This window comes from Eleginops maclovinus, chromosome 17 (genome assembly GCF_036324505.1).
Source record: "Eleginops maclovinus isolate JMC-PN-2008 ecotype Puerto Natales chromosome 17, JC_Emac_rtc_rv5, whole genome shotgun sequence".
NCBI lineage: Eukaryota > Metazoa > Chordata > Actinopteri > Perciformes > Eleginopidae > Eleginops > Eleginops maclovinus.
Window position 1 is genome coordinate 9,591,098 of NC_086365.1, and position 24,466 is coordinate 9,615,563.

The 24,466-nt window shown below is 39.7% G+C and overlaps 3 protein-coding genes across 4 annotated transcripts; 1 reads left to right on the forward strand and 2 right to left on the reverse strand.

Moving 5' to 3' along the window:
- Positions 1-20: 20 nt before the first annotated feature.
- Positions 21-9,705, reverse strand: gys2 (glycogen synthase 2). Its single transcript, XM_063905630.1, is given in 17 exon segments — positions 21-561; positions 1,594-1,674; positions 1,981-2,144; positions 2,272-2,367; positions 2,891-3,017; positions 3,248-3,361; positions 3,475-3,553; positions 3,670-3,729; positions 3,984-4,090; positions 4,241-4,361; positions 4,504-4,621; positions 4,813-4,957; positions 6,500-6,625; positions 6,627-6,686; positions 6,881-7,072; positions 7,683-7,864; positions 9,433-9,705. Coding segments are annotated over 17 exon segments (2,097 nt in total). The 5' UTR covers positions 9,557-9,705; the 3' UTR covers positions 21-360.
- On the forward strand, positions 9,450-12,966 carry kiss2 (kisspeptin 2). The gene is made up of 4 exons (XM_063905634.1): positions 9,450-9,727; positions 11,386-11,558; positions 11,656-11,780; positions 12,622-12,966. Exons 3-4 carry the CDS (start codon positions 11,669-11,671, stop codon positions 12,882-12,884), a joined length of 375 nt encoding a protein of 124 aa, XP_063761704.1. The 5' UTR covers positions 9,450-9,727; positions 11,386-11,558; positions 11,656-11,668; the 3' UTR covers positions 12,885-12,966.
- An 883-nt stretch (positions 12,967-13,849) lies between these two features.
- Positions 13,850-21,410, reverse strand: ldhba (lactate dehydrogenase Ba). Of its 2 annotated transcripts, none has more exons than XM_063905633.1 (8): positions 21,171-21,410; positions 17,780-17,916; positions 16,967-17,084; positions 16,695-16,868; positions 16,410-16,583; positions 16,131-16,248; positions 15,384-15,507; positions 13,850-14,706 (listed from the first exon to the last, which is right to left on the reverse strand). In XM_063905633.1, exons 2-8 carry the CDS (start codon positions 17,906-17,908, stop codon positions 14,539-14,541), a joined length of 1,005 nt encoding a protein of 334 aa, XP_063761703.1. In that variant the 5' UTR covers positions 17,909-17,916; positions 21,171-21,410; the 3' UTR covers positions 13,850-14,538. The 2 variants fall into 2 exon arrangements, with proteins under 2 accessions (XP_063761703.1, XP_063761701.1); XM_063905631.1 differs by lacking the exon at positions 21,171-21,410 and adding an exon at positions 18,403-18,474.
- Between the last annotated feature and the right edge of the window lie 3,056 nt (positions 21,411-24,466).

Consider the following 24,466-nt stretch of genomic DNA (forward strand, 5'->3'; position numbering starts at 1 on the left):
AGCCACTCACGCTGACAGGGTTGTAACTTGTAAAATGTATTTATTGGTTATATTAATTTTCAATTGAAGACAAGATTTTGTTATTTCTTTATAACCCGACTGAGATAAAGCATGTACATTAAAAACACCTATGGGCGAAGACGGTATCCTTGGGGAACACAACAATTAAACTCAGCTTGAAAACAGTAGTCAAGGTTTTGTGATGGACCTGGATCAGGTGTAGTAGTTTCAGACTTTTGTCCCTAATCTACATTTTACGCTTATTTTACTGTCAGAAACGCTGAGTATCTCTCTGTAAACCTGGTTATAATCTGCAGCTTCTAATAGTCAATCTCAGTTTCTTGACTCTCCACGCTGCTTCTACTTGCCCTCCGGTACGTCCCCCAGCACAAAAGGAGACTTGATGTTCAGTCGATCCCTCTCGGCCTCTTCATCTTCGTCATAGGGCTCATAATCATCGTCATCATCATCCTCCTCATCGCTGTGGTGGGGGGTGGAGTGGATGGAGGCAGAGGGAGAGGGGGGTACCGAGTATGGCCGGGGGTAACGGAAACCCTCTGTCTGTGGACACAAAGGTACACCTTCACATTACTCTGCTACCCTAATATTGTCTGTCTTCCAATTGAATATCCATTTGTATCTTAAACAGCTGACAGAGACTTCAATAATCCAAACAAACAGATTATCCATTACAATCAGTTGCTTCATGATTATTAGTGAATATTCTGTGGTGCGTTCATGTGCTGGTAAAAAGCGGCAATGTGTTTCGAGAGTAAATTTCATTTTCATTATTCCTGCTCTTCCTCCCCTTTTTTTGCCATCTGTCCTTTTTCTCATCTCCCTTTTTGCATGTCATTCTATCCCCATCCTTCTTTTCATTCTTTCCTACCTATTTCCAACCTTTAACATGTCCTTTTATAAGTCCTTGTTTTGTTGAACATCCCCTATTTCTCAATCCACTCATCCCCTATGTAACCCCTTCGTCCTCTCCTACCTCCCTGCATTTCATTTCCCCCTCTTCTTATTTTCTTCATTTCTTTCCTTTCTGTCTTGTCTTCAAATTTGATTCAAGTTTCAAGATTGCGCATCATAGTCCTTGAATCACACAAGGCAGAACAAAAGGAGAGAGGGGGAGTCTTGTAAATGCCTAGCAATGTACGTATCACACTCCACGATGATGTCCTATCACTCATCCAAATGTTAGGCTGTCAATTACAGCCTGATATACGTGGGTAAAATCACTGTGTGTGTCGGGCAGTACAGGAGAGGGATTCTCAAGTGTAATAAATAAAGCCAGATAAACAGTTATGAATATTGTAGTATGAAATAATATCAATAGGTAGATGCTGTTTGTAACGCCAAATAACCTACAGCCACGAAAAGATTTTAAGACATCGGGCCCTTGGATAAAGACATGTAAAGGGCCCCCCACCCTTCCAGAACTGGAGGATGACGCCCATTTTGCATCCCTTTGTGGACATTCGATTTACTTTTGAGCCACACAATTTATAGGTTCCGACCCTGAAAAGGTGTAGTTCTGTCACTCATTCACAAACTCTTATCTCATCTTACACATTAAACACACATCCTTACCTTCAATGGGGCCGTGGGGTCCATCTTGAACTTGTCCGGGAAAGCTCTGTTTAGTGCCAGATGGCGGGCGTGTACGTAGAACTGCAAATCACGAGTCAGCAGAGATCCACATCAACAATATTATACCAAACATCTTGGACAGTTTTCCATCTTTTGTTTAGACATTTTTAAGGCAATTTTCAAAAAAACAAAACATGAATCTAACACTAAAGATGAACCACATTTACATCCAGTTGAAGAACTTATGGTGGTTGCTCCATTGCTCAACTTGAAACAACTTAATCTGCTTTTCAGTTATGGTTTAAATTAATCTCTTTTTGAAGGCAACAAACACACTGACAGACTGCTATCAAACATCTATATGGTGCTGATGCAGGGGAAACAGACCCGTCCCAGGTATCTCCAGTCCAGCAGGTCAGACAACCTCTCTGTTCGGTTCCTCTGGATGATGCGCTGGCGCAGAGACTGCTGGCAGAAACTGAACATGAACTGGGTCAGCTGGTTACAGGACTCATCGGCTGACCGGAAACGGCGGTCCACGATGTAAACACCTGATGGAGACAGTGAGGGAGAAAACACACAGACAGGACCAATGTCAATCTCAAAGTCCTCAAAATGAAATGGCTCTAGGAGCTTTGATAAGACAAGATTTGTATGTGTGTATTTGTGTGTCCACACCATAGGCAGCAGGGTCTGACACGTGCTCCTCCATGAAGCAGCCGAAACCTGACAGGTTCGTGGTCACACTGGGAATGCCCATAACGGTACACTCACCTGGGAAAACAGCACAACTCACAAAAGGTACGGATATGTTCGATGTAATGTGAATTGCTATTTAATTAGAAGACATCCAAACATTGTTTTATAACCCAACTGAGATAAAGCATGTACATTGAAAACACCTATGGGCCAAGAATGGAGCCTTGGAGAACACCACAATTAAACTCAATTTCACAACACTTCCAGTCCTTTTAATATTGAAAGTGTATGGTGAATTGGTATGCGGTTAGAAATCATCCAATCTAAAAGCATTTCGAATGCTCCTCAGATCCATGGCAACAAGCATGTGTACATCTAATGTGTGCTGATTTGTGAAAAGAGCAGTTCAGTTAATTATACCAGCAGTGTTCACCACATGTACAGGATGTTTACGTGTAAGTCAGTTAACAATAGCTCCCGAATGCAAAGTATGCACAGGATCCACAGAAACGAATCATTCATCGCCTCATGTAGAGATGTGTAAATGCTGTGCCTCTGAATTACAGTCCTGTGTGTGTGGATCCATATTACAGGTTACCTGGCGTGTAACCCCATGGTTCATAGTAGGAGGGGAAAACCCCAAGGTTGCATCCACGAACAAAGTCGTCGTAGTCCATTGGCAGCAGAGGACTGGTGGAGGACAGGAACTCAGGGTGGAAGATAATCTGAGAGGAGGAGGACAGACAGGGGGACATGAAGGAAAAACGCGAGAACTCCTAGAATGACTGCAAACGTTAGCCTCTTTTGATCATCTTTACACAATTATTTTCAGATGAAGCCCTTCTTGTTCTGACCAAAATGACGTCAAAATTGTACTTTGTTATCACCGGGCAATTTCTGAAATTCCCAAAAACGGACACCAGGAGACAACACAAAGAGGAAGCCTACTGTCTACCTTAACGCGATCGTTCCTGGAGTTGAACAGTCCGATGCGTCTGACGTTAGAAAGAATGGGATCTGTTGCGTCGTCGATCATGTTGTGAGTGGTTACCGGAGGGAGGGTGTGTCTCTGCATGGTGAGTTTTTGTATGGTGAGTTTTGTTCATTTTTATTTTGAAAGACTAGTCAAAAAGAAGCCAGTATTTGTTCACTGTGAATACAAGAAGAGAAAGGGTGCGATACCTGAGTTGCGTAGATGGCTCTCTTCATAATGGTGAAGTCGTCTCGATCCAGAATGGAGTTCATGTCAGGGATCTGCCCTCTATGGACAGAGCAAACAATAAAACACAGACATGGAACAACCGTTATTATCATTCATCAGAGAGGACCTGTGTAAAATCAATAAGACTGCGGGGTCACTTACAGTGTCATACTTACTTTAACAGAGCATCATACAGCCTGTTACCAAACTTCTCCTTCACAGTGTGAGCTGTATCCCTTTGAAAATGAAAGAAATACCTTTCTAATAACATATATTTAAATGTATTACCTAAGCCAAACTCATGAACACTCCCAGCATTGCTAAACTAAACCCGAATGTGCTGAATAATGATATTAAACGGGAAACTGACACAGACTTGCATGGATGGTGCTGCTAGTTAAAACCTATTTAGGTGATTGTTAGTGTTAGGTGAATACTTAATATACATATAGTGCATATACAGCATGTTTATTGGCAATTCATGGCATACCAGAGCTGCTTGCGTACTGCCTGTCCCTTCAGTGACTCCACATTGAAGTTGTTGGTTTTAGCTGGCATGATGAAGAAAACTACCACTGTCATATCATTTTTGTGGAGCTGTGGACAGAGTGAGGAAAGAGGAAAACAAGGAACAACAATAATAAGCTAGTCGGATAGTGAAATTGCATGTATCCTTTTTCTTAACACGGTTATTATTCTTTTGAAGGTCAACTTTCACACTTTTTCTGCATACAAAAAGGAGCTTACCCTTAGTAGGTAGTTAAGTCTTGACAGAGATTCAAGGAAAATATCAGCCCCCTTGTTGGTAAACTCATAGCGTCCAGCGATGAAGAAGAACAGTGTTTTCTCGAGGTTGAAGTCCAGGTGACTGCCAGAATGAGAATAATTACAATGAGGTTCAACGGCAAAACTATACAGTCAAGAATAAATCCTTTTCTGAGGCTCATTTTTACAGATTATACGGGAATGGCTTCTTTATACAATCTAGAGACAACCCACAATCCACCCACCCGTAGAAGTGTCCTCTGATAAACTCCTTGATGCAGGCCTTGCTGGTGGAGTGCAGGTTCTGAAACTCATGCATGGCAGAAAACTTCTTCACATTCAGCCCATTGGGGGTCACCACATCTGTGCCATGGACACAGCAATAGGAGAGCTTTAGTTTCAGTTTCAAGTTATTTCAAAATGACCAAAAAGCAGTTGTTGTCTCCGCCATAATCTGTCTGATAGTTTTGCAAATGTCTGTTGCGTTTGGAATAGATCAACTGACTGACATAACCATCCTCACAACAAGATGCGACGGTGAAAATCTTCCCCACCTGGCTTCCTGTGCAGCATATGGCTGGCTTCCACAGCGGTGATCTGGGAGACTGTGGTGAAGACGTGTGCACAGTGGACCGCTGCTCTCTCCAGGCAGTAGCGATGGTAGATATGCCTCTCACCCGCCTCCTTGTCATTGTCGAACTACAACACATGCAGATAGACTTACCAAACTGAAAGTAAGAGCATTCAAATGTAATTATACCTTTTTGATCCAACTGTTGAAAGTGAGGATAGGGTGGTTAAAAAAACACCCATTCCAATATTCAAGTTTTTGAAGGTCTTCATTCAGTCTTATGGGTGTAATATTAATATGTGTGATATAGTTTAGTATTTGTTTGTAGATTAGTGTAATACATTCCCATGTCAAGACAGAAACCTGCCTCTCATTGATATTACATTTCCCTGGTTTGTGATAACTGTAACATAAAACACATCTATTTTACATGCTAGTGGCTTTAATATTGCCTGTGCAGAAGCCCTTGGGCCATGGGTCTGAATAGCGCAAATGCAGGTTCCCCCTTCCAAAGTCACGCAAATACCTGAAAGATATGGTTGGACCAAAGCAGGTTATATAGACGTGACATATCTGTGAGTTCATGTTTTATTTGCTTACATGGATTAGCATTTTTAATCTGGTTAGGATTGCACAGCTAATTAAACGGCAACATGCTCTCAAAATCTACATTTCTCTACTTAACAAACTATTATCATTTAAATGAAATGACTGTGTATTTTTAAGCCATTTACAACATGTGTTTGCAGCTCTCTAAATCCATTTGTTTCCCTATCATGGCTGCATAGTGCATCACAATCACCATGGAAGGAAAAGTTGTTGAGTTCTCCTGGACTTCTGATACAGACTGAGGGTTACAAACACCTGGGAAATTATCGATTGAGCTAGTGAGTGGCATTTCGATTCATGCTGACATTTAGGATGTGCGCAGAGCAGAGCCAATTACAAACCTCACACTGACCCTCCCCCACACACACCTCAACATCACTAAGGATGCTCTAAGTGGCTGTAAAAGGCTGATTTGTTTTCTAGAATGTGAAGTTAGCCTCTTGGAACTTTTTAAAACCTGTGAAATACATTACCTCTAAATGTTAAAAATACATTTAAAGCAAATATTGTTTATCAAGCCATAAAGAAAGTGTCCCTGTCATAATTCCTTTAATGTTGAATTCACCATTAAAACGAATTGAATCCAATGAGGAAGTATATTAGTGAAAGTTACATCTATTGGTTACTCCATGCTGATTTTAATCTCTTTCCACCGTATAAAAATCATTAAAAATGTTCTAAATGTATGCAAAGTTAATCCTTATACAGAGAAACTGTTTTTTGGAGTCTTTACTGAAGTCACTATTCACTGATAGGTCAGGTTGAAGTATAAAAATAGGCAGGACTAAAACCTTATTGAAATTTTTTACATAACTACTTCTGTTGCTTGGAAATGGTTCACGGTTTGATGTCTGTGGTCTTTTAACTCATATGAATCTATGAATATGAATGAATGAATATGAAAGCTCAATATATAATGAAACAGCCCTAAAACAAGATTTAACTCAAAGTACTCCGGCTCCAGATCACCAGCTTCTGTTCATATTTCTTACGGTATAGCTTTAGCAGTGTGTGAATGCATCTATTTTAACTGCATGTCCAACACCTTCCTGACCACTCACCTTGCCAAGGTTGTTGTAAAAGTCGGCATTCCCAGCACAGAGATACCGTCCCAGCAGGGTTGCATGTGTGGTGAAGACCGTGGCTATGGGAATCTTGCGGCAGCGGGACAGAATAAGCCCTGCTCCCTGCCTGCCACTCATGGAAATGACAGATGACATTTGGCTTGTCTCCCAGCTGGTCTATTAACTGGAAAATAAAAACAACTGGGTTGGAAATAGCATTGGTTAAAATCATGTGAAACTAACGTAAAGCTGCCGCAATCCACACTTTTGTAAGCACACAAAGCAGCAGGAGGGAAAGAGTTGACATTTTCTTGTAGGACTCATTCCTGCACCACTCTTTAAGCAATTTGCTCAACAGCAGGCTGCCCACCAGCTGACCTCTTTGAAGAACCAGGCGACTAGGGAGCCCAGGATGAGGGAGTCATTGGCCTCTCGGTCGTTGTAGGGCAGGCCTATCTGGCAGGTCTCCCACAGGTCCCCCTTCCAGCGGTCCAGGTTCCATGCTGCAGAGCCGATATCAAACAGGATCACAAAGGGGCTACCCTCGATCAGCCAGCGGCCAAAATGAACCTGCAGCATCAACATCAATAAAGAAAGCTCAGTGAAAGAGGTACACTGTTACTTAGCTAACCTTAGAGCATTTGGCTTAGGTTTCAAAGCATTTTGGGTTGGTTAATTTGACTAATAGGCTTGCATGTATGTGTAAAGCAACGAAAAGTCAAGAAATCTAAGTCGAGTTGCTCACTGAATGCATTTTTACTCAAAGTAAGGATAGAGTGTAACTGATGCAAAAGCAATATCTACAGAAGCACACAAACAATTAAATTAGGTCACATTTAAACAAAATAGTGTGTGAGTTGCATGAGCTTAAATATACTAACTAAAATGTCAATCTAATCCTTGACACAATACAGTTTTGAAAAGGAAATGCCATCGACGTTCATGTGTTATGTATATAACATTATCATGCAGCACTACAAAGTGTTTCCCAATGGGCTGAATGTTCTGATGAATCTCTGATAATTATATAGAATCTATGTGCAACGGTCTTTTTGAGGAGACCAATCAGTTGCACATAGAAATGGTTCATTGAAGGGCACAAATCCTACGATTAATGACCTTCCTACTTATGTCCACACAATAGACATAAGACATTTCAATGTGTGTAACACGCAGTCACCTGGCAGCCGTTGTGAATGAGGGCGTCCATGGCTTTCCTGACGGCGGGGTTGGGTGGCTCGCATGCCTCTACCTGTGTCTTGAAGTTGTGTTCGAAGTAGGGCCCTATCATGCAGTAGTTCTCCCCCCATTCATCCACTGTGATCTTGGCTTTGGTCTGGATCACTGTGTAGATTCCTCCAACTAAAAATTGAAAATACAAGTCATGTCTTTTAAAACTTTTTCTAACCCTTCAAATATTAACAGATGAAGGCCACTCTGGTTTACCCTTGGGACCCTGTTTTTCCTCATCATACTAACAAAGGTCAAAGATCAGATGGTCAACAAGGCGGAGGACATTAGCTTTCATACTTGGTGGAAACCACATCTTTTTTATGGCAGTTAAAGTCACATGTTATTCATGGTGATGTTGCTTTAGTGAACTTCCTTGCTGTAGATGTGGACTCTTGATCCTACATCCTACATCAACCATGAATGTTTTTTTCATGTACATAAAGCCCTGATTATAGAGACCTGCAGAGGCTCATGTCATTTAATTTCAGAAATGTCATGCAGTTAACTTCTCGGTTAGTTTTAGCTCTTGTAAGTCAGAGAAATGATTTGTTTCTATGTGTTGAATTAGTCTTTTATTAAACATAAATTCTCAAATTGTTCTCCAGTAACCCTGAGGATGATACTGGGATATTTTGTGTAGTTTATCAAACAAAGAAAGTGTCTCTTTTGTAATAGGCCAAAACATGTGGCAATACTTTTTTTTTTCAGACTAAAAACTGCCAACAAAACACACAATCATTTCGATATAAATCATAAACGAACAACTTTAAACAATCAGTGACGTTTAAACTTTATATACAATATAAGAGCTGAGGGAAGAGAAACTATCAGAATGACCACGACTTCCCCACTTTTAGATAACATGACCAAATCGTGGATAAAACCATAGAACATACATTTTTTTGCGGCACTGTTTGGGATAAATGTAAGATATATATGGAGGCAAATAATATCACACGTGGTTGATATTTAATCTCGTTTAATTCATTGTTTACAACAGTGACCATTGTCTGTCAACCATTCATTTAAAAAATATGTTGTATTAGGCCATGTACACATCACATGGTGTAAAAACCAAAGTTGATGTATCTACTGTTAGGCCATTTCCACACCTGATTTCAGCTGAATGTTACACATATTGCAAAACCTCCACGTTACCCAAAGTACAGAGATCATGACCCCGACATCAGTAGTATGGCAGTGAGTCAAGTCCAGCTACATGTGATCATTTATAAATGGTTACACCAGGAGTGCATTCATCCAGTTTATTCACTGTTAATGTCAATGTATTTGTTTTCATGTTTTCTTCTTTGATTTGGTTGTTCACACATGCATGCATGATGAGTTAAAAAATGACCCAAATATTAGCCAAGCTGTTCCTCTGTCAGCACTTATCTGCAGGTCAATGTTTAACTTTTTAGAGTGAACAGCCTCTGTCCATGCACACTGTATTTCAATATTTGCTCTTTAAAGGGTAAAGAGGCAGAGATTTACACAAAATATCACCAATAGCCAGACTCAAAATGTGCTAAAATATAGTTCCATTATATTAATTGTATTGCTTTGATTCCAAAATGATTTGTTAAATGATTTGAAATAAAACGGTTGTGCATGTCTAAATAACTAGATTATTTGCACTGTATAATTTGCAATATTTTGGATAAAGGCCATTAAAGCACAATTACACGTGATCCGACCTTTGTTGGTGACCTCCCAGGCCACCTCAAAGAGCAGCAGGTCCTCCACAGGCAGATCGTCTTCCTCCCAGGCCGGCAGCACCCCGCTCAGGGACGTCATGGACAGGGAGCGTGACAGCGGCATCTTAAAGCGTCTGGAGGTCAGTCAGACACCGTGTGTGAAGAAATGATTTTACCAGGCCTGCAGGTGGAGGTCCTGGGATCGACTGTGACAATCCTCCAGGACAAGACAAGAGGGACTGGGATCACAGAGCTACCACTCCTCCTACTAACGCTGTGTTTCAGCCAGCAGGAGGTGACGTCCAAGCACAGAAACACACAAACTCACACACACTCTCAGAATGATTGAGAAATGATGATGAATGAAAGCAGGTCTCTCTACAAGGAAAGATATTAACAGATGCAGGAATGTTTTCAAAGAATGTCACTATAAGGCAATGTTCCCAATCCTGCATTTTATTATCATTACCAGACTGTTTGCTACTTTACTTTATTTAGTACTTTCTTGACTTTATGACTGGAGTGCACTTATTCTAAGTTGCTTTGGGTTAACGCTAAGTGAAATGTTATCCTCAATATAATGCTTGTTAACCAACATTAAAAACTGTGAAATAAGTCAATAACAACCAAAGAAACAATGCTTATCCCGGTCAAGTTGTTTAAAACACACCCTAAAATAAAATAAAATGACATGAGATATGAAATGATTATAAATATTTGACTTTTCAATATAGTTAGGGTCAAGAAACCTAAATAGAGCAAGGACGACTCTCCAGTCGCAGGGTTTGCTGGAAGACAGTTTGCAGCTGCGGTACTATGGAGCCCTCTGGCTTGTGTTATTTGTAGTACAACAATGTATAACATACTGTCTGTTCTTCAACATACTATGCCATTTTTCTACATACCGTACTATGTTGATTTTGTGACATTTTCAACACATTATACTATTTTATTTTTCTTATAATTCCAACATACTACTCTATGTGGTTTCTTCGAAAAATCAGAAAAAACTGCATAGTCCAGTACAGATGTGTCCAAACTTTTTGCCACATACAGAAAAATATACGAAGGGCTGGTCCCCTCACTAGAGGTGAGGAATATTGCCTCATAAGTTATAAGTTGGCTAAATCAAATGTAGGTCTGTATCACAGCCTATATCACAGCTCTCCTTAGGGTTTTATTTATTTTGTTACAAACAGTGTTGGCAGATCGTCCCTTAAAACAGAAGCCTCAGATTGCTTATAATAAGGGGAAATAGGAAGGGTATATTTCAAGCTTACTTTGTAAATAAGTTATTGGTTTATTTATCAACTAAGATTCACTGAATCTATTTGAAAAACTACGCTTATTAACACACGAAAACTGTGTCATATATGTTTACATATATATTTAATAAGTACAATACAAGACAAGCACAAGTTTCATGTGTGGGCCATACTCCATTATACTTTGGACATTTTCTGAGGGCCAATTCAAAATGGACAACGGGCTGCGGTTGGCCCCCAGGCCGTTATTTGGACACCCCTAGTATAGTATGTCGAAAAAATTGAAAACGACATAGGTATACGCTGAAGATTATAGAAAATATAACAAAGTATAGTATTTCTAAAAACGACATAGAATACACTATGTCACTAAACCTATGGCATAAATGCCAATGTGTTAAAAGGCAACATATTGGGGAATTGTGTGCATGGATTTTCAGACTTACATCTAATAGAATAAAGCAGGTTTCATTTATTTTTCCAACTATCGTAAGTCACTTTTGATAAAAGCATCAGCTCAACAAAATCAAATGTAATGTAACACCTCAGTGCACCATCCTGCTGCTTCTTTATGCATCACTGTAGCCAAACTGGAACCGGAATTGTGCAATTACGCGTCCTGACTTTTGAGCCCTGCATCCGTCAATTATTTAATTTTAAAATGTTTACGAATTGTGCCATTTTTCAGCCCGCAGGAACATATTATTCTGAACTGGATGAAGGATCCAGAAGCGAACAGTGCTGACAACATTTCCCAGAAGAGCTGATGGGGGACACATTTCAGCAGCAGCAGACAGATCCGCAATTTACAGCGCAGGGACGCAGGCCACTGTGATTGGCTGTGAGCTTTAAGTGCAAGAGGTCACCTTGTGAAAATATAAAACAGGTCTGAAATGAATGTTAGTACCTGCTGAGTAGGTGAGCATTGATACTTTTTATCTTAACTGCCCGGACACAGATTCTGTCCCAACATGAGACTTGTGGCTCTGGCTGTGGTGTGCGGGCTCATTGTGGCTCAGGATGGACGAAGTGTGGAAACAGCTCTGCCGGGATTTGACTCTGCACACAGGACACGTGCAACAGGTGGGAAACCTAATGAAATTAAACTAGAAAAAGGCTTTAACTTAAAGATTTCCTTCATGGAACAGCACATTTAACTTGGCTGGGGGAAGACAACTTTACATTTACGCAAGTACTGCATTTTATAACAACTTAAAATGCTCTTTTTATCTTAATTTCTTCAATAGATAAGAGGGATGTTTTTAATCCTGTTTTGCAAAGGCAACATATAATCATTTTAAATCTAATTACACTCAGAAGTCAACCAAGAAGGCCTCTTTAAAATCAGCTTTAAAATAATGTATGAAGGGAGATTTTTCTAGAGCTCTTAGACAAGATGATGCTTGCCATGGAGCAAAGGGAAAATGATTGACAGTGACTGTCACCTGCACCTTGATATTATATCCAATGTGTTTTGCTGACTTTTGTTGCTGTTCCATCCTTATTAGTGTATTGTTATTAGTAATGCAATCTAAATACTGTTAAAATGTATATGATTTGGGAATATAAATAGTGTCATGTCAGGACAAAATAGCAATTTAAACTGAATAATGATAATATATTACTCTTAGGCAAGTAATGTTATATATAGGCACTTGAAAGCAGAACGTTTCCATATATCAATTTCTTGACATTTATTAAACATGTATGTTAAGAACCTAAATGTACATTAGGTAGATTGTAGTAACTGAACAAATATAAATATCAGCATTGAAATTCGACTAATATGTTGGTGTGTTATGTAACGTTGAATAAAGTTGGATATCACTGAGTTTGGTCAGGACCGGCCCGGACCGATTTGCTGCCCTAATTTTAGCTTTGTTTATTTTTAGCTGTGAGCTGATGTGTGCTGCTGTTTCCTCAGGGTCAGTCGTCTCTGCACTCCGGAGATCTGCGGGAGAGTTTCTGACGGAAGATGGAGCCCCGTGTATGTCCCTCAGGGAAAACGAGGACCAAAGGCAGCTCCTGTGCAACCCCCGCCGGGGTAAATTCAACATCAACGCGTTCGGGTTCCGCTTCGGGAAACGCTACAACGGCTACATCTACAGAAGAGCGGTAAAACGAGCCAGGAGAAATAAACTCTCACCCCTTCTTCTATTCTCGCGAAAGGTCGAGGTGCCTACCTGAAACAGATGTGAGTCTTCCTCTGAGGACACGGGTCCCATTGGTGGAATTTCAACATGTGACAAGAGTTTTCCCGCTTGTATTTGAAAATGGCCTTTCACTTGAGGTACAGATGTGTTTCTGTGAATAAAACTTTTATACTTACCTTGACTGTGTCATTATTTATAAGCAGTCTAATCAAGAAGGATTTTTATTAATAGGGACGATGTGCTTGATTTCTTCTGCATTGCCTTTTTAAATTTAACAAATAATCCATAAATTGTTCAGCAGTCAAATAAACACGCTCTTAAGAATGTGTATACGAGATCATTCTTCAATTAGAAAGATGTAAAACTTGTGTCAAATTCACCAATCAATAGCATATCTACAATTAAAACACAAAAAGCTATTTAACTTACGATTGAAGGATCTGTTAAATACTCATTTTATTTTTAATTAACAAATAAAAGCGTAACTGCTTCTGGTTCCATATCACAGAATTGTGTATATAATCGATATCAGTACATTTTGAAAATTGTATAATAATGACTTCCCTATCTTTTAATTCCCGAAAATATTACCTCCTTAAATGATTGGGATCTGTTATCTTTTATTCTCCTGATGTAAATAATAGTATTACCGGCCACAGTTGCTTTTTAACAAGGCTTTCTTTCCAAAACATCTGATAAAATCTGCTTTTAATTAACTCTTCTACTTGAATGAATGGCATTGGTTACATAAATTAATCCTAAGGCTAGAGTAAAACTTGTGTCAAATTCGCTTTTGCCGCTTTTATTTAACAGATCCTTCAATCGTAAGTTAAATCACATATCTCTATCATCCCTATAATGCATTCATATGTTGATCTACGCATGAATACATATCATATAGTGAGCTACTCTGTTGGAATACATAATATATTAAACGTGTGTAAATGCTTAATCTCCATGCATTATTAACAAAAGGTCAAAAATAAAACACACACTGGCTTTCTTTAGGTTCAAATGTATTAAGTTACACACAGGGTCAGACAACTAATGTTTAAAAAAAAAATTGTGCTGGACATTCCCACTCGTCCTCTGCTGCTCCATCTGTCTTTACACTGAAGAAACAGGAAGGGGAGAAAAATCCACTTTCACATTTACAATGCCACAATTTCACTGCGGTAGGGAACCATTTAAGACGAAGGTGCAAGGAAATATGTGTTCTTTTGAATATTTAGGGTCTTCCATTAGACTTTTATGGTCTTTCTCTTAGTGATTCCCTGCAGGAGACTAAAGGAATGACTCTCGACAGTACGTGATGATGGGTACAAGGAGAGACTTCTTAAAGGGTTGTGCTTGATCCTAGTCCAAACTGTTTACAGAGTACAGTAACACAGGTCGGTTTACATATCTTAACACAGAAACAACGTTAGCTTACTATCTGCTGGGGAGGAAATCCGTAATTTTAAAGGAGCATACCAGTGTTTTCTTAGACTTCACATTTATTGACAGGAAGTTGATGACATTTTGCAGCACTGATATGAAAACAGTTCAATCAGGCTAGATGATGAAAAACACTTGTATTCTCCTTCAAAATAAGAGATACAGACTAATGGGAAGGGGTGTTATGTAAGGAGTGTGCGTATCAGCAGCCCTCTCTGCATCATGGGTTTTGAGTGTCGTTGTGGGTGTGTTCAGATGTCCTTCAGATCCTTCTGGATGCCCCACAGTGTGTCAGCACTGTTCCTCAGCTGGCCCACTTCGGCATCCGTCAGCGTCATGTTGACCACGCTGCTCACGCCGGTGCTGTTCAGCACGCAGGGCAGAGACAGGAAGACCTCTTCACCGATACCATACATGTCCTGAAAACATATACACACACACACACACACACACACACACACACACACACACACACACACACACACACACACACACACACACACATATACACGGTTAGGGTAGGGAGCACAAATTGTGAGTAAATGGTGGAGTCAGTATACAAAGCAACCAGCAGTGAATGACACGCAAGCTTTGATTATTATTTACATAATATTTTAATTATTGTTTATTTACATAGGTATCTTTCTTTTATATATATATATATATATATATACATTATTCTGATTTCAATTGTTTTAGAAAAAGAGATCTAAAGTGATTAGAATAATACCTTTTGTTTCATATGACATTTTAGTATTTTTCAAAATTATATCAATTAGACAATCTCAGTGAGAACTATTAGAAATAGCGAGGAGCATGGATGAAGGTTGTGATCATTTGATGCAAGTCCAAAAACAACCAAGTAGCCCTAGGGTCCTGAAGACCCCATATTAATTGTACATTGTAATGAAACACATTGCAACAGTTTAGTAATAAGCACCACTAAGGCAGTCTGAAATGATGAGGAAATGAGGGCCTTGTGTAAAATTGAACAACTTAACTTGTCAAAAATACAAAATACTAGATTAATAACAGCCGTTACTAATGGCTTTGCTAGTTTTTGCCCATGTTAGTGTGTATTTCCTGTGTGTCTCACCTTGACCATGGTGGAGACAGGATGGACCCGGCTCATGTTCTTGATGATGCTCTCCGACAGGTCGGCCACGCTGAGACCGATGGCCCAGTTGGTGTAGCCCTTCAGCTTGATCACCTCGTAGGCACTGGAAACAAACACACTCTCAACATCTATAAAGCAACCCGCTTATAACAAATATGTTTTTATAAAATGTACGTTCTGGCTAGAACTTGTAAAAAACTGTGTTTGTAAAATCTATTGGTCTAAATGTCTAAAGCATATATACCATAAGTATGTCTTATTATAAGTAGACTGTAATTACTTTGATTGCTTAATAATAAACCATTTATCATGCCATCATAAGATTTAATTATAAAGAGTAATGAATGCTAACACAACCTGCTTATTACAATAGCTGTCTTTGATGCGCAGCTTGAGGTCTGACAGGCTTTATTGACTGAAGCTGGCACTAACACCGCCACGGGTAGAGGTTGCATTCCCTACAGACACCTCGTATATGTGGCTATCATCTTAACTGGGTTGACAACAGGATCATTCTGAGAAATCATAACATAGGAAAGATGTGTTCTTGGTTTTTTAACAGAGAGGAAAATTGAAATTGAAACAGAAGATAGCGGAACAGGACGTGGAAATCTTGGTGATGAGATTTGCCAGGTCTTCTTGATAAATTACCTTTTCTGAAACTCAAACCTAATTGGGTTTAGTTATCTGTTCACGCTCTCCCATATTTCCTCACACACTCCGTACCTGTCCACTACAGCCTTGTGCGTGGCCTTCCACTGCTCGTTATCACCATCAGTGCCGATATCAGGGTTCAGCTTCTGCAGGTTGACTCCTGCCACGTTAGCACCACTCCAAACAGGCACTGAAAAAACAACAACACACAAAGTCAATACTGCTCTATGTTTCAGGTCAGGTAACATTCACCATATCCAACAAATATTCCTATGAGCATTTATTGATTATATATATATACAGTATATATATATATATATATATATGAGTGTGTTCCCGATGTGAACCCACCGCTGGTGTCTCCGTGCTCCCCCAGCACCCAGCCGTTAAAGGAGCTGGCGTGGATGCCCAGGCGCTCGGCCATCATGTAGCGAAAGCGGGCTGAGTCCAGGTTGGTGCCGCTGCCGATGACACGGTGCTTAGGCAGACCGCTCAGCTTCCAGGTCACATAAGTCAGCACGTCAACTGTGGAAGGAGTGTGGAGTTATTGATAAGAAAACGTCTTCTGTGAACAAGTCTTCTGCAATTCCACCCAAGCTCCTCTCCCTTTGAAACCCAGATATGATTTGTATTCACCAGGGTTGGAGACCACCACCAGGGTGCAGTTGGGGCTGTACTTAATGATCTGGGGGATAATGGACTTGAAGACGTTCACGTTCCTCTGCACCAGGTTGAGGCGGCTCTCGCCCTCCTGCTGGCGTACACCGGCCGTCACCACCACCAGGCGAGAGTTAGCTGTCACTGCGTAGTCTGGAGGAAGAGGAGAGAAAGGGAAACACGATGTGATGAAGAGACGTCTGGGGTTGTTTCTCTTAAAGCGCAGATGTTTGTCAGCAGCAGGTACTGACCTGTGTCAGCGACTATCTTGGAGGTTTTGAGGAAGAGGCTGCCGTGCTGCAGGTCCATCACCTCCCCCTTGAGGCGATCCTTCATCACATCCACCAGAGCAAGCTCATCACACAGGTCCTGTCCAGAGGAGGAGGAGGAAGAAGAGGAAGAGGAGGAAGATGATTATTAAGGAGAGAAGTTATGTCCATTTCACTTTTATTTGGCAGGCATATATCCTATTTATTCAACAGGGTTTTAATTTGAATTTCATTTTAGAATTGTTATGGTTTATGGTTACTGGATCGTTTTGATGATCTACTTTTCATATACATAAAAACTAAAGTAATGAAATGTAACCAAAATGTGACTGACATTAATGACATATGCAGATGAAATGCCTCATTATTATAAAGCATAACTATAAATAATGAAAAATAGGTGTGTGCAATATGATTTAACACTATGCAGCATATTGAAGACATTTTGATATGACACTGGTGTACAGGAAATTGTATTTATATATATATATAAATATATATTTCACATTTAAGAGTTAAACAGCAACAAGAGTGTGAATCCACTTTAAGACAAATGAATGTAAGGAACAATATATCAGCATTTACAGCCTGAAATACATATGTATACTGTGAAGACATATTAAACATCCATTAAACGGCCATTTCTGCTGCACTCTAAAATAAATGGCAGTACACTGTCACTACTGTAAAATATATCGCAATTTACACATGTCTATAAATCATATTTTTGTAAAGGTCCTTTTCTATTTTTCTTAAAATGAGAAAACCCATTGTGAAGGGGTCGTTGTGTCTTACCCGGAGCAGGATGCTGATGGCGCAGGCCATGCCCACCTGGCCCACCCCCACCACGGTCACCTTGTTCCTGGGGGGCTCAGCTGAGGTGCTGGCCAGAGGGCTGATCAGCTGCTGTAGCACTGAGGACATGATGGCAGCTGCAGGGAGACACAAAATGAGTCAGCATTTGCATTTCAGCTTCTCTGTCTCTTAGTCAATGTTTTTAGTCTTTGGTTACAAATGCCTGAAATAAGTTATGTCATTAATACAAGCTTCAGAGATTTAAACATTGTATGCTACGACATAAAATATATGATTTTTCTTTTCATTATTGTAATTGATTTGTAACTGGATAACATGACTGAAAGCCAGGATATAAACACATTTGTAGACCAGAACCATTTACGCCATTTTTGTTCAAAGAATGAGTCAACCATGATGTCATCATCGAAATTGTCACCAATCAATTTCTGTCATTTCTAAAACTGATAAACAGAATACATAAATCCCTTAATCCTGTATATAGGTCCAAGTGAAAATAATGGCAAACAAATGCAACAAATCATACTTTGAATAACAAAATAGAAGCAGTCAGAACACCTAAAGCCCATGTGAAGGTAAGAGCCATGACTACAAACACTTACAGGAACATGAGCGGATGGGCACCAAGAAGCGAGACATCAAGACAAAGGAGCTTAGATCAACAGCTGACTCCTTTCTACTACCCAGTGAGCATTATAAATACTGAAGTGGTATCAGGGTTTCACTATTATAATTTTCGTAACTTTCAGTAACAGCATCATCATCATATCCCAGCATTTGTTTGAGCGCCATGCTAATCTGAACTTTACAAAACGTGTTCATTATCATATCCATCCCTACACCAGAGTCTGTGCGATTTGTATAACACTGTCAGTAGCTATCATTTCTGATGCTGTCATCCTCTGATACACCGTGGTTGTCACTTATCACAAGAATACGGTGTTCCTCGTGGATTGCCTGATGTCCCGCGAGGCCTGATAAAGCCACTACATACCACAACTGGAAATGGGTAGGGTTTTTTTCTGTTCATTTTAGAATGTCTTTACATTATAATTTCATATATCTGCGCTTTCGTCCAAAGCAACTTCAATACACTTCGCTATGCTGTAGACATGCATACGATAAAGATCTAGCATAAGGACATTTTGACAGTGACTGCAGGGTATGGGGATCGAACCCCAACTTGTAGACACCATAAGCCACAGCCGGCCTTTAGCATCTTTTACTGAGGATCATTTTTTGTCTATGTTAATGAGGTTGAATCTAGTGCTGGGCGGCATACTTCATACAGAAGTTTGGGATTCTGTAGAAAGACACAAGCTCCAATTTTCTTCCAATTTACCCTATTATACAAATAAGTCAAATAAAAACATTATTATAAAGTATAATTATATAATTCAGCGTTAATTGCCACAAACAAACAAAGCTTTCCTCAACATGTCATCTCAGGCAGAACTTGCCCCAAATATATTTTATGAGTAACACCTTTCAAACTCTATCGAATACCCATTTTAAAAGTAATTTAACTTTTTCTAATGTAATTCCTAGAAAGGCTTGGCTAAGTGCTGAATGTTTCTAGTAAAAAAAAGGATAGCACTGCTCCAAGGGATGATAGAACATTTAAATTAGCAGAAGACAAAGCTTTTACTTCCAGGTTATCATTGCGAAAAGTGAAGACAGTGTGTTATGGCTATAAAATAACGGCAATAGTGGTTAGACCAGTTTTCTAAGCCACACTTTCACTGTACATGCTGTCAGTGTGAACCTGTACAGGGATTTTGGCCTGGGTATCAGAAATATCAAAATAATGTAGTGTATGTCCACTTTACAGCAGCAACTGTGGTTACTGTGTGTGCTCTGGTCCAGTTTCAAGCTAATTTGGTCATTCAGTGTTGAACTTCCTCATAGACAGCACTGCTTATGTGATTTTAAAAATCAACAGTTGAAATTGATCCTTTTTATAGTAAAGGTCAACTTTACACCACCGTGTAAACCATAGGAAGCTCAGGGACTTGGGCATGTTGAAAAAATAATTGGACTGAGATTAAAAATGACTTTGACCAGACCTCAGCATGTGGGCCGTCACAACAGGCAGATTTCAAATCACATCAATGTCACAGAGCGGGACAACATGAGGTGCTGCTCACAAAGACAGGACACGGTGTACAACTCAAACCAGGTCACAACAAAACAATGTTGAGAAGATGTTATTAGATTTAAAATATAACTATGCAAACACACAAAGATCCCTGAAGGCCCCAAGGCCTTATGTTAGGAACGGGTGACCTTAGCCATCAGTACGAAGAACAAAGCCCTGTGAGCTCATGTCCTATCTGGCACAAGGCTGACAACAAATTCAGATACCAGGTCATATCAAGGATGACATGAAACTTGAAAAAGAACACAAGGAGAGTTGGTTTGCGGGTCTAAAAAACCTCCTGGCTCTTTTGGGCTGCCCAGCAATCCGGCACTTATTCGTGAGACAATAGAGCTACTGAACCACACAATGCCTCATTTAAGCCTCCAAAAAAATCACTTATATAATCGGTTCACCAGCTGTATTGCTAGGTGAATGGGTTCTGCAACACAGACATTAGATACTCATTTTAGCAATGTACATGCCTAATTGTTCCTTTATTTTCTGTCATTTTAGCGTAATTGGGGTTGGGTTACAGCCTGGCCTCAGCCATCCATTATGGTGAAAGTGGGTACATACTGTACTCCGTTTGAACGAATGCTTCACACATAATGAATACAGTGTTAATTAATATGAATCCGAGAGGGGAAAGAGTTCAAGCTCATCATGAGTTCTCTGGGATGTCTCTTCCAGTCATTGGGACATTTAAATACAAATACAGGCCTATAAACACTGGAAAAAGTCAGGTGCACAACACGGCTGTGGGCAGTGTGCTCGCAAAAACACATCATCGCTAACGTGATGGAATGTAAAGTAAAATCTCAATAACGTGTTTTATTATTATCATTACTATTATTATTACTATTATTATTATTATTGTTATTATATTAGAGATAAAGGTCAATGAGCTGCTACAGTACAGTAAATGCACTTCGAACACTTGGTGATATTAAAATCGTATCAAAGGCGTCCAAATTCTGCAAGATGGGACATTGAAAATTACAATCAACAACTGTCCGAGGCAAAATAATAAGGAAACTTTCCTTGCATCGTGCTTCAAATTGTTACATTACATTTCAGTTAACTTCGCGTTCATTGAAAATGGTTCCCTTCAGCCGGCATTTCAACTCTGAGCATCCATTGCTGCTCAAGTGTGAAGCACGCATCACTGTGCGCCATGCACCGGACCTCGTAAGGAATATATATATATATTTGAATAAGGAGAATACTTACGTTTTTAAAGTCTGTTATCCGTTATCTGGTCAGAGAGGCGGGGAGAAGGCTAGTGGAGTTATCCCGGTTACAGTGAGGAGGAGGGGGCGGAGGAGCAGGAGGTGGTGGATGCCAATGTGACCGGGATGCGTTCACATGTGAGGAAGCGGAGCAGAGCGTGATGCCAGTCTGCGGGGTATTTGCATGTCTGCAATAAAGAAAGGGGAGACGGAGGTTCAATTTGAAGCTGTAACTCCTGTCTTAAACCTAATTGTGAAGTGTTCACTCCTTAGTCAGGTAGAGGCACAGCTATCATCAATAAGTAGGTAGGTCATCAAGGATTTCATATCCATTTCTATGCAGCACAAACAATATCAATAAACCTGAAAGGATCGATGCATGATAACTCATTGATACACATTTCGCCCAAAATATATATATATATTTCATTTCTGCCAAGATAAGGTTAAGGTGCTCAGGTCTGTAGAACTGATACATTGAAATTGGGGATGGATCTAATATTCACCACTTCTGTAACACCTCTTCATTCTCAGCTGCAGCAGCAACAAAAAACGATTCAGTTGTAGTTTTTATTAAATTGTTATTGTTTTTTTGTCTGATACTGATGACCGGTAATAATGGAATGTACTTTACCTTTACCTATTACATTTACAGCAAAATGAATACTGTTCTCTATTGTATTTTTACATCCTGACAAACCAGAACAATTATTATCAAACTAACAGTACTGTAATATATAATAATATCACACTGACAGTGGCCATTTTGCCTCATTTAACTGTATATACGTTTTAAAGATGATACATCTGCACTATTGGAATAGATGCTGATACATCCATGTGAACATGGTGTTCTCTGCTGATGCTGCACATGTCACATGATGATGGTGGTGGTGACACAGGCTGGCAGCCAATAGGATGCAGCCGTTGTGCCTTTCTCTTTCTCCAACTGGGTGAGGATGGCTGGCCCTGAAAGGCCCCCACCCAGCTGCACCGAGGGCCATTGTTGTGTGTGTGTGTGTGTGTGTGTGTGTGTGTGTGTGTGTGTGTGTGTGTGTGTGTGTGTGTGTGTGTGTGTGTGTGTGTGTGTGTGTGTGTGATGGCTCAAACGGCCGTTGGGTGAGGAGAGGATTAGATGGCTATGGAAGGCGGGGCTTACAGGCTGTTACATAACAACACAAAGAGTGAGGCACACTGTAGAAAAAAAGTGTGCCTCACTCTTTTCTAATCTGAGTCATGCAAACATACTCAACAGGTTCACATAGTTCTCATAATATTCTGTATTAACAGTGATCATGTTGTTGGTCAAGATATCCAGGTTGCAGGGTTTGATCTGAAAGAAAACATGGCCTCAGCGATGGAAAAAAACCAAAACAGAACTCAGGTCTTGTCTGTAATCAAAATAAATGCTGATATTTTCAGGTTCAAGTTGTATCTGTATCCTAGTGGGGTTCATTTGGGAATTGCTTTTTAATTGTTTTATGGAGTCACTACTGGTTAAACTACACCAATATTTCTTATGTATAATTGTGGTGATTTTGTCCTTGTGGGAAATATACAATAACTCCCCTTTTATATAGCGTAGAGCCAGCCTGTAGTGACATATTATGGCGGTGTTGACTTTCAATAATCACAAGGGATGACCATGACAGCCTGTCAGTAGGAACATACGTGCCGAGTCCGGGGGTCCGACACTCCTGTTTACCAAATACAGAGCTCTCCATAGCAGCTTGTTCAGCATTGTGTGAACTCATTTAGCAAAATCTCAGCAGAAGCATTCATTGATTTAGTTTATATATTTAATTCAGCATTTATTTAGTCCTTACTGTGATTATTTATTTACATATGTATTGTTTTGTTTTTTACTTATAGATTTGAATTTTCTTTTTTCTTTGTTGACACTGTCTTTTCCTTTGTTTGTTTTCATGCAAACAGCCAGGTGAGCATTTTATTTTAACCACCTGTGACCTCATATGTGCACTTTAAAGTAAGGTCACCAGCAGTGTGAGTGCACACAGCGGACTACAGGCTGTCATACACAAAATCACATACAGGCCAGAATACATAATGAAAGGTATGCTGTTATATGTGTACTAAAAGGTTGATTTCAACAAACTAATCCTGCAATGACTGAAATGAAATGGGCCGTGTGCCCCAATATTCACACTTTGACATCATGCAAAACTCAGCTAACCTGCAGAGGCCACCAATCATAAATCAGCCGGTGGACAAAAGCACCAATTGTGTTTTGTCAGTCAGGGATAAAGTTTTGCGGGCCGAGGGGCCAAGAAGAACAATTCCATATACAAAGTCACTCTTACAACAAGAGCTTAGGATGTGAAGTTAAACCATCTGTGACTATAATGTTACAGGCACAACATTTTGAGTTAAACAACAAGCCAAAACAAATCTGGTATTAAGACTTCTGTTAAGTTCAGCTCTGAAGGAACCTCGAAGAAGCAGGGACATTTATTTTAAAACCCAGTTTTAGTTAAAGCATCCTGAAAATGATTTGGAGTTATACTACTATGGGGCCACACTGCAAAGTATTCTGTATGAAACGGTATACCGCCAAGCACTACCGTGATACATCCTATTGTTTTGCCTCCTTTCTTGTGGCATAATCAGAGGGGAAAGAAGTACTAAGACCCTTTTTCCCGAGTAAAAGTTCCTAAGTATTACCAACAAAGTGAACTCACTAGTGTGAAATCGCCTATTTGGTATTAAATGTGTCTAGGAGTTGTTGAAATATTTGATTCTTAGGCTGTGACTCTAATGCAGGTTCAAAAGCAAAGTATGTATTCAGAGCTTTGATACAAATGGCAAAGAAAAAAAGGCATACTTTGCTTTTGAACACCCTAGCTTTAATTTAGTATGAAACAACAAAGATTCTGGACAAGAAGTTTAAGAACTGTAATCATTTTTTTTTATTCAGAGGTTTGTTAGAAGGATAAAACAGGTTAAAACAGAAGCAAGAACTGATTTGACGAGCTGCATCAATATTTGTAGTTAGTGCCTTGAGCTTAAATACAATTGATGTTAGCGCAGTAAACGCTTGGTGGCTCAGCATTAGCGTTCGGTGATGATATTAATTGTGTTTTGTTAATGGTTGTGGTCATTCATTTTGTGTATCCTTTTCTTTTGTTTAATTAAATCCATGTAATTTGTACAATGCTAAACAGTTAGCATATTAGCATGGGATTGTTGACTCTCATTACGTTGTAGCTAAGTAAGTTATTAGTTATTTAAAATCAATATTCATTCCCACCTGTTGCTAACGTCCAGACCCCTGTAGCA